This window comes from Myotis davidii, unplaced genomic scaffold (assembly GCF_000327345.1).
Source record: "Myotis davidii unplaced genomic scaffold, ASM32734v1 scaffold1286, whole genome shotgun sequence".
Lineage (NCBI taxonomy): Eukaryota > Metazoa > Chordata > Mammalia > Chiroptera > Vespertilionidae > Myotis > Myotis davidii.
Window position 1 is genome coordinate 156,766 of NW_006296619.1, and position 11,691 is coordinate 168,456.

General features: G+C 56.1%; 1 protein-coding gene across 1 annotated transcript in view; it reads right to left on the reverse strand.

The window, feature by feature from the left end:
• Positions 1 to 361: 361 nt before the first annotated feature.
• The window catches only part of SLC43A1 (solute carrier family 43 (amino acid system L transporter), member 1), a 23,376-nt gene continuing 12,046 nt past the window's right edge, over positions 362 to 11,691 (reverse strand). The window contains exons 6-15 of the mRNA XM_006772054.2: positions 10,866 to 10,958; positions 9,094 to 9,227; positions 8,033 to 8,199; positions 6,811 to 6,957; positions 6,683 to 6,718; positions 6,326 to 6,464; positions 4,090 to 4,231; positions 3,740 to 3,813; positions 1,998 to 2,121; positions 362 to 1,061 (exon numbers count right to left, since the gene is read on the reverse strand). Coding sequence (XP_006772117.1) covers positions 915 to 1,061; positions 1,998 to 2,121; positions 3,740 to 3,813; positions 4,090 to 4,231; positions 6,326 to 6,464; positions 6,683 to 6,718; positions 6,811 to 6,957; positions 8,033 to 8,199; positions 9,094 to 9,227; positions 10,866 to 10,958 — 1,203 coding nt within the window. The 3' untranslated portion in view covers positions 362 to 914. The remainder of the gene's footprint in view (positions 1,062 to 1,997; positions 2,122 to 3,739; positions 3,814 to 4,089; positions 4,232 to 6,325; positions 6,465 to 6,682; positions 6,719 to 6,810; positions 6,958 to 8,032; positions 8,200 to 9,093; positions 9,228 to 10,865; positions 10,959 to 11,691) is intronic.

The window sequence follows — 11,691 nt, forward strand, 5'->3', positions numbered from 1 at the left end:
GTGAAGCTCAAAATTTGCATGACGTTTTAGGAGACTATTAAAAAGGCACTTTCAACAGGCCCCCAGGAATGGTTTGGTAGGAAAGTTTGAGAGTCATCCATTCTTTCTAAAGAATCCTGCCCTGACCCCCTATGGAAAAAGGCTAGCCTCCCGGATGTACCCCAAACCCAGGAAGCGGGGGCAGGAGCAGAGAGAGAAGGGTCTGAATCCAGACTCTAAGGACAGGGCCTGGCCGAGAGCAGGGCGGTCAGCCAGCTAGCCAGAGGTGGACAGGCTGGCACTAAGGTGTTCTACTTCATGCCCAGCCAAACCTGGGTGAGGTGATGGGTGGGGGCGTGGGAAGACACAGGCACACAACAGCCAGTCTCTCACTTCCCTTTTTATTTCCTCTGAGATCTGCAAAAAGCAGCACCAGGGAGGGAACCCGCCCTCCAGCCCCTGGAAGGGCCTTACCCCCCACACTCCATCCAGGACACAGCCAGCACCTCAGGCCCCTTTCCCCTAGGGGAAGGTTGGTTCACACACACCACACACATGTGCACATGTACACACTTCACACCTACATGTACACTCTGGGCATGACACAGCTGGGACTTGGGGGTAAGCTGTTTGCTGATCCCAAGCCCCCAGGAGGCACCAGGAGGACGGAGGCCCAGAGAAAGGGGAGCCCCACACCCTGGTCTCCCCCAGTCCAGGAGGAAGAGGCCCCATCCTTGTAGCACAGGGCCTGTCTTCAGTCAAGGGCACATTGCTTGGGGGGATTTTTTTTTTTTCCTTTTAGCAAGTCCCTACAAAAATAGAACTTCTCCTGGTATTTATAAATCCACGGCCCCTGGCTCTGCGTGTGTTACAGGTAGAAAAGCCACATGAGGCATTCCCTTTGGTTGCTCATCCGGCCCGTTGTCTGCGGAGGTCTACGCAGTCACCTCGGAGTTGCTCAGCGCCTTCAGTGGGCCCTCCCAGTCAGTGGTGTGCACCTTCTGTAGCCGGGCTCGATAGTAGAAGAGGTAGGAAGGTAACAGGAATCCCAGGAGTGAGAAGAGCAGGAGGCCCAGGTTCACCTTGAGGGCAAAGAGAGAGCGTCAGGCAGGTTCCCGCTCTCCCTCTCTCCTCCAACAGGGAGGAGGAGGCCAGGATGACACCTATAGCTAGACCTTACTGTGTTCCCTCACTGTTCCAACATGCCTTGTTTGGTGGTGAGTGGCCTTGCAAAGTGGCAGAGCCTGGTTTGAACCCTGGCTGACACCAGCGCCCACACAGGGGACACGGACAGAGGGGTCATTGGGGTGGTGAGAAGAGCCTCCTGGGGCAGTTAAAGGAGCTGGGCGGATGGAAGGGTCAGCGGCCCAGCACAGTGGCCTCACACGGGCTGGGACTCGACTTGCTCTGCATCCCCCTCTGCATTGCTCTGGGCTCTAAGCGCCTTCCTCTCAGCACCCTTCCGGCAAAGATAAAGTGATGCGCCTAGAAAGCGCTCTGTGAATGGTAGTTGTCATGTCATCGTCTTTGTGGGAGAAGGGTTTATGGGAGTGAGTGGTGCACGGGGCAGGGAGATCAGCTTCCGGGGGGCACATGTCGGTTTGATGTAAGGAAAAGCCTTCCCAACAGTCCCAGTGGTGCTGCCGTGTGCAGGACTGGTCACTGAGGGACCCCCTTTGTCAGGGCTGCTGGAGAGGGTCCCTGCCTTGGGTGGACCTGGGTGGGATCCGTTCTGGGCCATTTCACATGTCACCAGGGAGCTTATTAAAAACAGACTCCTGGGCCCAGGCCAAGAGCTGCTGATTCAGCAGGCGGGGGAATTTGTGTTCTTAACACTCTGCGAGGGGTTCTGACGGGCAGCCAGCTTGGGAACCCCCAGATTACAGACTTCCAAGGCACCTCCTGGCTGCGATGAGAAGAGAGAAGGATTCTATCACGTACCAGCTCCCCACCCCCAGCTCCTGGGCTGCACCCAGGAAGGGGGGTCCTGCTCCCTCCACATCTCCCCCAGTTCTCACCCAGAAGGGGTTTCCTTTCAAGGGTCCCACCATGGCCATGAAGAGCGGCTGCTGGAGCAGGGCAAACACGGCACTGATGAGGGACTGCAGGCCTGTCAGCGTCCCAAAGTGGTTGGACGGGAACCTGTCAGGGAGAGGGGGCCAAGTGTGAAGGGCTGTGGCCCTCTCCTGCCCAGAGCCCCGCCTGTCCCCTTCCCCAGACACCGCCCTCTGTTCGCCAGGCAGGGCAGAGCTTAAGAGCTCAGGCTCCTTGCGTGTGCCCACCGGTCCCTGGCCCGGAGGGTGTATATGCCATGACTTCAGGGTCACCAAACTGGCTTCTGACACCTCCTCCTGTGCAATTAGCTCAACCTCTCTGAGCCTCGCCTCCTCCCCTCCACACAGGGCCAACCCTAGCCTCACGGAGCTGTTCATTTATGCTTTTAACAAATGTTTATTGAGCTCCTACTGTGTGCCAGGTGCCAGGCTAGGTGCGTGGATCTTCAGCCATGAACCGAACCGACAAAGATTCCTGGAGGTGGCATTCTGGTGGGGCGGGTGGCAGTCACCCACTAAGCGAGATAAAGGCCGCATGTGCTAGCCGGTGATAAGAGCCAAGGGGAGAAGTTAAGCAGAGATGGGGAGGGTGTCGAGGGGCTGCAGTTGCAGATAGGATGGCCAAGGGAGGTGCCACGGAGGGCAGCGAGGTGAGACCTGGAGAAAGTGAGACAGCTGTGAGCCTTGGGGTTTATGAGGCACCAGGGTTGATGAGGCCATAGATGGAGGGCAAGGAAGAGAGCAGAGAGGTCCCTGTACCAGGTCTTGTGGGGCCTTTTAAGCCATAAGAAAGCCTTTGGCGTTTTCTCTGAGTGAGACAAGACGGGAAGCCATGGAGTGCCACGAAGAGACTTATGTCCTAACAGGTGTCTCCAGTGCTTGCGTTATAAATAGCCCGAGGGACGGCGAGGGCAGCCAGGACGGGGTGCAGGGGTGGAGACAGTCAGAAGGGTTGGCTATGCAGCGGGCAGGATGGTGGCTAGATTGGACGTGGGAGGGAGAAAAGACGAAGAATCAAGAGCGACCCCACAGTTTTAACTTGAGCCAATGCAGGGGACGGAGCTGAGGTGGCTATCGTGAGGTTTCCGGTTAGGGGCTGCGGTCAAGTGTCCCCCAATGTGTCTGCCACCAGCATATACTCAATAACGGTCATGATTTCATCACCGCTACTGTAATATCCTATGTTCCTGCATCGCATACACAGGGAGAGTCACCCGGCAGCGCCGGGCAGTGGGAGTCAGAAGAGAAAGAAGGGAACGGGCCGTTCAACAGGAAGCAGGGAAATTATAAGGCAAACAAGACTGCGGTCTGGAAGTTTCTACAGGGCTGACACGGGGAGAGAGGCCACTTGGGGGGCCATTTCAGAGAGCAGACACAGGACCCACATGTCACCCAACCAAGTATTGCAGGTTCCTCTAAGGGAGACTTCCTGACGGGGGACTTGTCCTGCAGTGGGGTGGGCTGTGTCTGAGGTAGTGAGCTCCCCATCACTACAGGAGCTCGAGGGGGAAGTGGACCAGATGGCCTCCAAGATCCCCACCAATCCTCTCCATCCACCCCCTCCCCGGACATGTCAGCATTCCAGGGAGGCTGGGAGGGCTGGAAGGGGTGCCTTCAGGGATGTCTGGGGCCCCTTGCTCTTGGCTCTGGGACCCTCTGCTTATGGGAGGAAGCTCAGCAAGGCAGGTGGGACCAGGTTGACTCACACCGCCGCGTAGAGGCCGCCGCAGGCCGAGTGGTAGAAACCTCGAACAATGGTGTGCAGGACAAAGGTCATGAACTGAAACCAAAAGGGAGAGGAACGCGTTTAAGGGCTCGATGCAGGCAGGATGAAGGGTGGGTGCTGGGAACAGGGAAACGGAGCCTCGCAGAGCCCACCTGCACATGCCGACCCTCTCCGCAACCCAACCTGCTAGAAACACTCCCCGGGAAACCAGGCATAGATCCGGAGGAGGACAACCACGTTTCCTGGACAGCAGGCACCCAGGGAATGGTCCAGAACGGTCCCTTCGGAGGAGCCTGAGAGGCCGGGAGAGTGGGAGACGGAGGCAGGTACCTGGAGGTGTAAGTTGTTGATGAGGCAGGTGATGCCAAAAGCCACCAGCAGAAAGTTGGTCAGGGTGAAGGCGTTGATGGCGTTGGTGAGCTTCTGGATCTTGCGGTAGCGCGGTCTGACGGACTTGGTGCCAATCCCGTCCCTGCCGAGAACAGGGTCACTGGCCGCTGCCGCCGCTGCCTCTACCTCCCCACAGCTCCCTGCTGCTCAGCCTGGCCCCGGCCCCTTCTGCTGTGGCTCCCCACCAACTACACCAGCACCACCGGGACCTCCTAAAATGCAGACCCCAGGGCCTCAGACTCTCGGGAGTGAGGCCCAGGAATCTGCATTCGGACAGGGACCCCACGTATTTCACATGCACACTGACGGCTGAAACCCGAGGAGGGGAAGGAAGGTGGAGGATGGGGAGCTCTCACACCGCCTCTCATCAGGAAAGTGTCTCTGCCCACCAGCCTGGACAAGCGGCCTGCCCAGCAGGCCCCGCTCTGCACAGGGTCAGGGCTCCAAGGCCGGCCCAGGGGAGAGGGCAGGAGGCTGGGGTGAGGGCAGGCTGGCATCGGTCCTAGACAGAAGGGCCCTGCTAATGGGCCCTGGCCCCCAGGGGCAGAGGGCAGAGGAGGAAGGCTGGTGCCAGGGCCAGGGGCACCGCTGGTGGGAAGGGAAGCCACTGATGGCTCCTTAGCTACCTTCTCTCCCTGTCTCCCTCTCCCGACCTCACAGGAGACTATTGACTTAACACAAAGAGAACAGCAGTCGGACGTTGGACCCAGTGGCGGTCTCTGGCCAACAAGCGGCCCCGGTGACGCCCGCCTCCTGTATCCACACCCTCTACAGTCCTTCCACACTGCACAGTTACTCTGTGTGACCAACAGAACATGATGGGAGTGACGGTGCGGTTCTGAGATTATGCTACAGACACTGCAGCTTCTATCTTGTCTCCCCCTTAGACCTTGCTCTGGGCAGCCAGCTGCCCCGTCCTGAGCAGCCCCGTGAAGAGGCCCGGGTGGGAAGGACCAAACCTCCTGCCAACAGCACGTGAGGAAGTGCAGGAGCAGATTCTCTACCCCAGTCAGCACTTTGGGGACTACAGCCTGGCCGACAGCTTGACCGAAAGCTTATGAGAAAGGCTGCTACAGTCCGAATGTCCATGTCCCCCTCACCCCCCAATCCACATGTTGAAATCCTGGTGCCCAAGGTGATGGTGTGAGGAGGTGAGGCCTTTGGGAGGTGATTGGATCCTGAGGGCAGAGACCTCACTTAGGATTAGTGCCCCCCGAAAAGAGGCCCCACAGAGCTCCCTAGTTCCTCTGCCACGTGAGGACTCAGTGAGAAGTCTGGGACCCAGAAGAGGGGCCACACTCAGCCATGCTGGCACCCTGGTCTCAGCCTTCCAGCCTCCAGAGCTGAGAAATAAGTTCTGGTTTTTATAAGCTGCCCAGTCTGTGGGACTTTGCCATAGCAGCCCGAACAGACTCAGACTCTGAGAACCACTCAGCTAAATCATCCCTAGATTCCTGACTCTCAGAAACTCTATGAGATTGTTGTTCAAAGAAGCCAAGGTTGGGGGTAATTTGTTATAGAGCAATAGGTAACTAATGCACCCCACCTATCTCGAGCTAGCCTTAAAAAGTATACCCTTGCCCTAGCCGGTTTGGCTCGGTGGATGGAGCATCGGCCTGCAGACTCAGGGGTCCCAGGTTCGATTCCGGTCAAGGGCATGTACGTTGGTTGCAGGCACATCCCCAGTAGGGAGTGTGCAGGAGGCAGCTGATCGATGTTTCTCTCTCATCAATGTTTCTAACTCTCTATCCCTCTCCCTTCCTCTCTGTAAAAAAATCAATAAAATATATATATATTTTTAAAAGTATACCCTTTATAACATAGGTTCTGGAGCCTGCTACCAAAAGCTGTGTGATCTTGGGTAAGTTACTTAACCTTTCCGTGTCTTAGCTTCCTCATCTGTGAAATGAGGATAATGTACCTAGCTCAGAGAGCTGTTGCAGGATTAAATAAAACGATGCGAGGTGCCTAGTGCACAGTCGGCTCTCGCTGTGAGCTATATTTATCAAGCATGCCGTGTCCCCTCTTAGCCTCAGTTTCCTCATCTATAAAATGGGGAGGTACCTCTGCTCTCTCAGGGCTCCTGGGAGAATGAAATAAGATGCTGGATGTGGAAGCACATAGAAAATGGAAGCACCATCTGACTACTTGCTGTCACCCTCCCTGTGCTGGTCACCTGGCATCGTCAAGGGCCATGCCCTCAGTGGGGGTGTCCACACAGTCCTTGATCCGCCAGTCCATGAGGTAGCCAATGAGAGGGCAGGTGAGTAGACACAGCAGCTGCATGGCCCCAAAGACGATGGAGTAGAACCCAACTGGGTAGGACGGGAAGGAAGCGGGGTCAGGCGCTGGCACAAGGGATGCCAGAAGCCCAGTGGGCACCACCCCCCACTTCCAGCAGAGAAGAGGGAATGCCAATATAGCCCTCCTCTGGCCCCACATTCTTATATCTGACAGCGTGTGTCCAGGTTCCCTGCCAGGTGGGCAGCAGTAGGGTGGGTGCAGGCCAGGGTCTCAACTTTTGTCCCCCTACCTGTCTCTTCCGCTCTTTGCTTCAGGGAGACGGTCTCTGTTGGGGGTAGCAGAGGGAGAAGCCAGAGTAAGAGGAGCTCAACCAGGGTGACCCTCCTGTGCCCCCCAGTGGGCTCAGCAGCACCTCACCATGCTTCTGGCCGCCGGTCACGATGAACTCCAGCATCTTGTTCATGGCGGCCATGTAGAAGATGACCCGCAGCTGGGTGATGCCCATGGTCAGGAGGCTCCACAGGAAAATGGGGGAGCAGAGGCTCTTGCGGAAGGGGACAGACTCTAGAGAGACAGCAGGGGGCGCCCCTGAGCCCCTGAGCTTCCATTTCCCTCAATGTCCTGACCCATGCAGTTCTAGTGAAGGCTCTGACACTATGTGCCTTTGGGTAGAAGCCAGTTTCTTCAAAAGCAAGGATTCAGACTCACTGACCTCCAAGGTCTTGCCCAGCTCTGTAACTATCTCAACAGCACATTTTCAGCGACCTCCGGGTGTAAAACCGTATGCTTGGTGTGTTAATTTCTCCAGCTCCTACGCATTAAACACTTACTAATCCGATTGTGCAACACCCCTACCGTTGCCACATATTACAGATGGGGAGACTGAGGCTCCGGGAGGCCAATGACTTGCCCGAGCTCATGGGGCAAGCCACACTCAGCTCACACCCGGAACTCGGCCATGGGAGAACCAGCAATGGGAATACCACCCCAGGAACTGCACAGCGGTCCGCCTTTTACAAAGGGCTTCCGTGTCCACAGCTTCATTCAATCCTCACAACTTCCCTGTGAGATGGGTGCGATTAGTGCTAGTTTAAGAGATGAGGAGAGTGAGAGCAGGGTTAAGGGATCTATCTAAGTCACGTGGCATGTAACGGTTGGGGGGAAGAGGGTGAGCCGGACTCAAACCCTCATCTCCTGATTCCAAGGCTGGTGCTCCTGCCACTAACAGAGCCGACACCTTGGGAAGTGGTCCAGACAGAAGGCGGGTTGCGGCTCCTCCTGCGGCCAGCAGGGGGCGCGAGCCAGCCAGGTGTTGGAGGGCCCAGCTCACCTGATGCAAGAAGCTCAGAGGTTGCAGGGAGCCCTGATGAAACCAGTTACCCCACAGGCCTGGAGTCTCTGCCCCATCCTCTCTCCGTTACCCCAGGAATCCAGCAGGGTACCCCCAGATCTGAACTTCCCAGAGTTCTCTGAGCCCTATTCCCATTCCCCCTAGCCTGTAGGTGGGGATTGCCCACCTACCTCATGAGGTGAGTGAGGACTGAAGAGGGGAGAGAGAAGCCCTTGGTGTGCGTGCTCACTAAGTGTGAGGACCCGCCTTCCCCAGTCCCCAAGGCTGTCACCCTGACCAGATACTCACTCTCACGAGGGTTTCCTGAGGTGCCACGAGTGTCCTGGGAGATGTCATCCTCCTCCATGCTGGCGGCCCTCTGGCTCAGCCGCTGGCCCACATTGACCACATGGGTGTAGAAGCGGTCACCTGTCACTTTGTGATCCAGGACCAGCCCAGTGAGCTTGATCTTCTTCCTGCCGGCAGCCAGGCCGGAGCAAGTAGTAACCAGCCCCGCAGAGCCCACCCTCAACAGCCTGCCTCTCGGGGGCTGTCCCAGTCATCCCCGGGGTGCTGAGCACCCCTTTGCCCAGCACTAACATGCCCCCTGATGAGCTCACTCAGAGGTGTGCAGGGCTCACATCTGAGTCCCTCGGAGCCTGGCCCAGGGACCAGCTCAGCGCCCAAGACATGAAGGCTGGATGGGTCCTTTTCCACTGAGGTTGTTACCATGGAGGCAGCATTAAGAACTCAGACTGGAGTCAGAGAGCCTGGCTCACCCCCCTTTCAAAGGTATATAACCTTAGGACAGTCACTTTGCTAACAGCAGAATCCACGGTCCCTGGGCTGTTTGAGAATGGCATGCGGGCCGAGCCCAGTGCCTGGCATACAAGAGACGATAAAGACCAGGCACCCTCTGTGCTTGGTTGTGGAGCATCACACACACACACACACACACACACACACACCCTGGGGAGCTGACAGGGAGCTGGGAAAAGCTGGCATTCGGGCTGCCCCACAAAGGGTGGTATATTTGATTCCTTTCTATCCCCCTCCTGAGTCCCACCGGCTATTCCCGGGGTCCCTCCTACTCTGATCCTGTCCTCAAAACGCAGAAAGGGTAATAACAATAGCAGTCCCCATGTTCTGACTGCCTGGTATGCGCCGGGTCTATTCCAAACACCTATGGGTGTGCAGGACCAGGCCCATGGTAAGAATGAGAAAGCAGAGCTCGGGGAACGCAGACCATTTGCAAACCCAGGTCTCTCTGACTTCTCCGCTCATTCTCCCCATCACCCCACCACTCCCCTGGCCTTCCTCTGCAGGAGGGAGGTCCCCCTCCACCCCAGCACCCCCACAGAGCCACTCACGTGTAGCTGCCTTCCTCGGGAGAGGGAAAGGCCTCGGTGGGCCAGTTGAGGGCACAGTTCAGGAAGATGAGGCAGGCCAGGCCCGACCAGGTGAACATGATGACCATGAAGGACACGCCAGCATCGTAGATCAGCTGTGGAAGGAGGAGCAGACCCGTGGGGAGGCCGCCGGGCTCCAGGCCCCCCTCTTCCAGCCCGAGGTGGAACCCGGGCCCCCAAGGCCTCAGAGGAGGTCTCTTCTACCCCATTGCTTGTGCCCAATTTGCAGATAAGGAAAGCAAGGCCAGAAGTTAAGAGTCAGGCCCAAAAGTCACCCCTCCTCTTCCTTTCTCGCTCCTTCACCCTGGAGTGGGGTGAAATAGTTCCCACCAGGTACTGAGGTTGCTGGCCACAGCTCAGAATGTCTTTGAAATCTCAATTATTATCTTTAAAAGACACATTCATTTTGCCTATGACTCCACACATGTTTGTTTTACACAAAAATGTGATCTCATTTTATGTACAAAAGAGGAGAATTAAGGCTCTAGGTTTACTAGGCCTAGCCATGTCTATCCTGCCCCTGCCTGGCCTGTTCCCTGGGGTGGGAGGTGGGGGGAGAGACAAACCCAAGCTAACAAGCCTTATCTCACCTCTCACAGGTGCTGACGCTGAGTGGGAGGGAGGTGTGTGCAGCACTCTGCCCAAGGCCTCCTAACCCGGGACAAACAGGTTCTGAATAGACTGGGAAGCCAGGTACGTGAGATAGTGTCACTCCTCTGTCCTCTCAGCCACCCTCTGCCTGGGATGACCGATGTCCGCCCTCCCCTCAGGCTCCTGCTCAGGGCCCTGGTGCTGCCCAGGAAAACGGCTCCTGCTGGGGGCTCCGTGGGCCTTGGGCTCTTTCTTCCCTGAAGGCAGCACAGAGCTTCAAAGGGCCACGTCCCAAACGAGTGGGGATCAGATCTGGCTCCTCCAACCCCACATCTGAGTTGGAAAGGGAGAAGCCCCACCTTCCATGCCTGCTGCTGCCTGACCAACTGGCAGCCACCCCACCAATGCATGCTCTCAAACTCCTTGGCAGGTGCCGGGCAAGTGCCTTCTAAACTAACAAATTAACTGCTCCCCGTGGAATGTCAGGGGCTTACTGTGGCCCAGTTGAAAGGGTGCTTTGTTACCATTTGATATCAGAGGAAGAAACGAGGCCCCAAACTTGCCCAGAACTAAACCCGGGCCTCTGGCTCTAGGTCCACTCGCTGACCTATCTAGGGTCTGGCCTGGCATGGACTAGCTTTGTGACCTTGAACCCAAGCCACCCAGCCTTTCCAGAGCAGGGGAAGGAGATGTGGCTGGAAAGACTGGGTGAGACCAGAGAGCCAAAAGCCTCGAATGCATGGGAACAGGTTGGACTTGATTCATCAGGTGATGCAAAGTGTGTGAGTGAGTTCTCCATCTAAGATCCTTCCGTAAGTCATGTGAATGACAGATGGGAGAGGGAAATGGCCAGAGGCAGGAGACTGAGAAAGTCTGTTCTGGCCCAGGAGAGAGGGCGGAGGCCAGGACCAGGACAACAGTAAGGGAAAGGAGGGGAGCAGAGAAATCAGACCCACTGGTGGGCAACAGCACCTGGACTCTTCCCATGATGCCTCAGTGCTTTTCCCAGAGGTGGTGGGAACTGACTGGCAGGAACTGGGTCACCAGACACTAGCCACTACATAGATACCCAACCCCACCCAATTCTTACAAGGCAAAAAGCAAGTACAGTGGCCTCACTGTCCCCCCGGGCAGTTCCAAACCTTGATTCCTGGAAACGTGATGGCAGAAGAGGCGTAGGAGCCGATCATGAGGGCCATGATGGTGGAGCGCAGGTTCCCAAACATGTTGGGCAGCTGAGGGAGGAGGACAAGGCCAGTGAGCAGGGGAGACCCCAACGCCCGCCCAGGCCTCCCCTTTCCCAGCCCCGCCTGTGAAACTTGGAAGCATCCAGCCCAGTGTCCTCACAGTGAGCTCCAAGAACACTAGCCCCATGAGACGCCACAGACAAGTTACAAGGCAAATCAATGCTGGAAACTGCTCTACCCCCTCCTACAGACTCTCAAGGCACTTTAGAATCTAAAAGACTCCCAAAAGTGCCCTCGCAGAGAAATTTTGTCAATTTTGTTTAACCCCAGGGTTTCCCAAGTTCGTTGCTTATGGAGCCACTTTATCCTGTGATGCCTCTTAATAACCCATGAAATGAATGTTTAAGAAGCATTGATCTACTTTGTAAGGTATATAAATGTCAAATCACCACCCACCCTAGCTGGTTTAACTCAGTAGATAGAGCACCGGCCTGCAGACTGAAGAGTCCCAGGTTTGATTCCGGTCAAGGGCATACAGCTCAGCTGCAGGCTCCTCCCCGGTCCGGGCCCTGGTCAGGGCTTGTGCAGGAGGCAACCAATGTTTTTCTCTTACATCAATATTTCTCTCTGTCTTTCCCTCTCTCTTCTACTCTCTCTAAAAATCAATGAAAAAATATCCTCAAGTGAGGATTTTAAAAATAATAATAAATGTCAAATCACTATATTGTACACCTGAAAGTAATGTATCTCAACTGTAATTAGAAAATAAATTTTAAAAAAA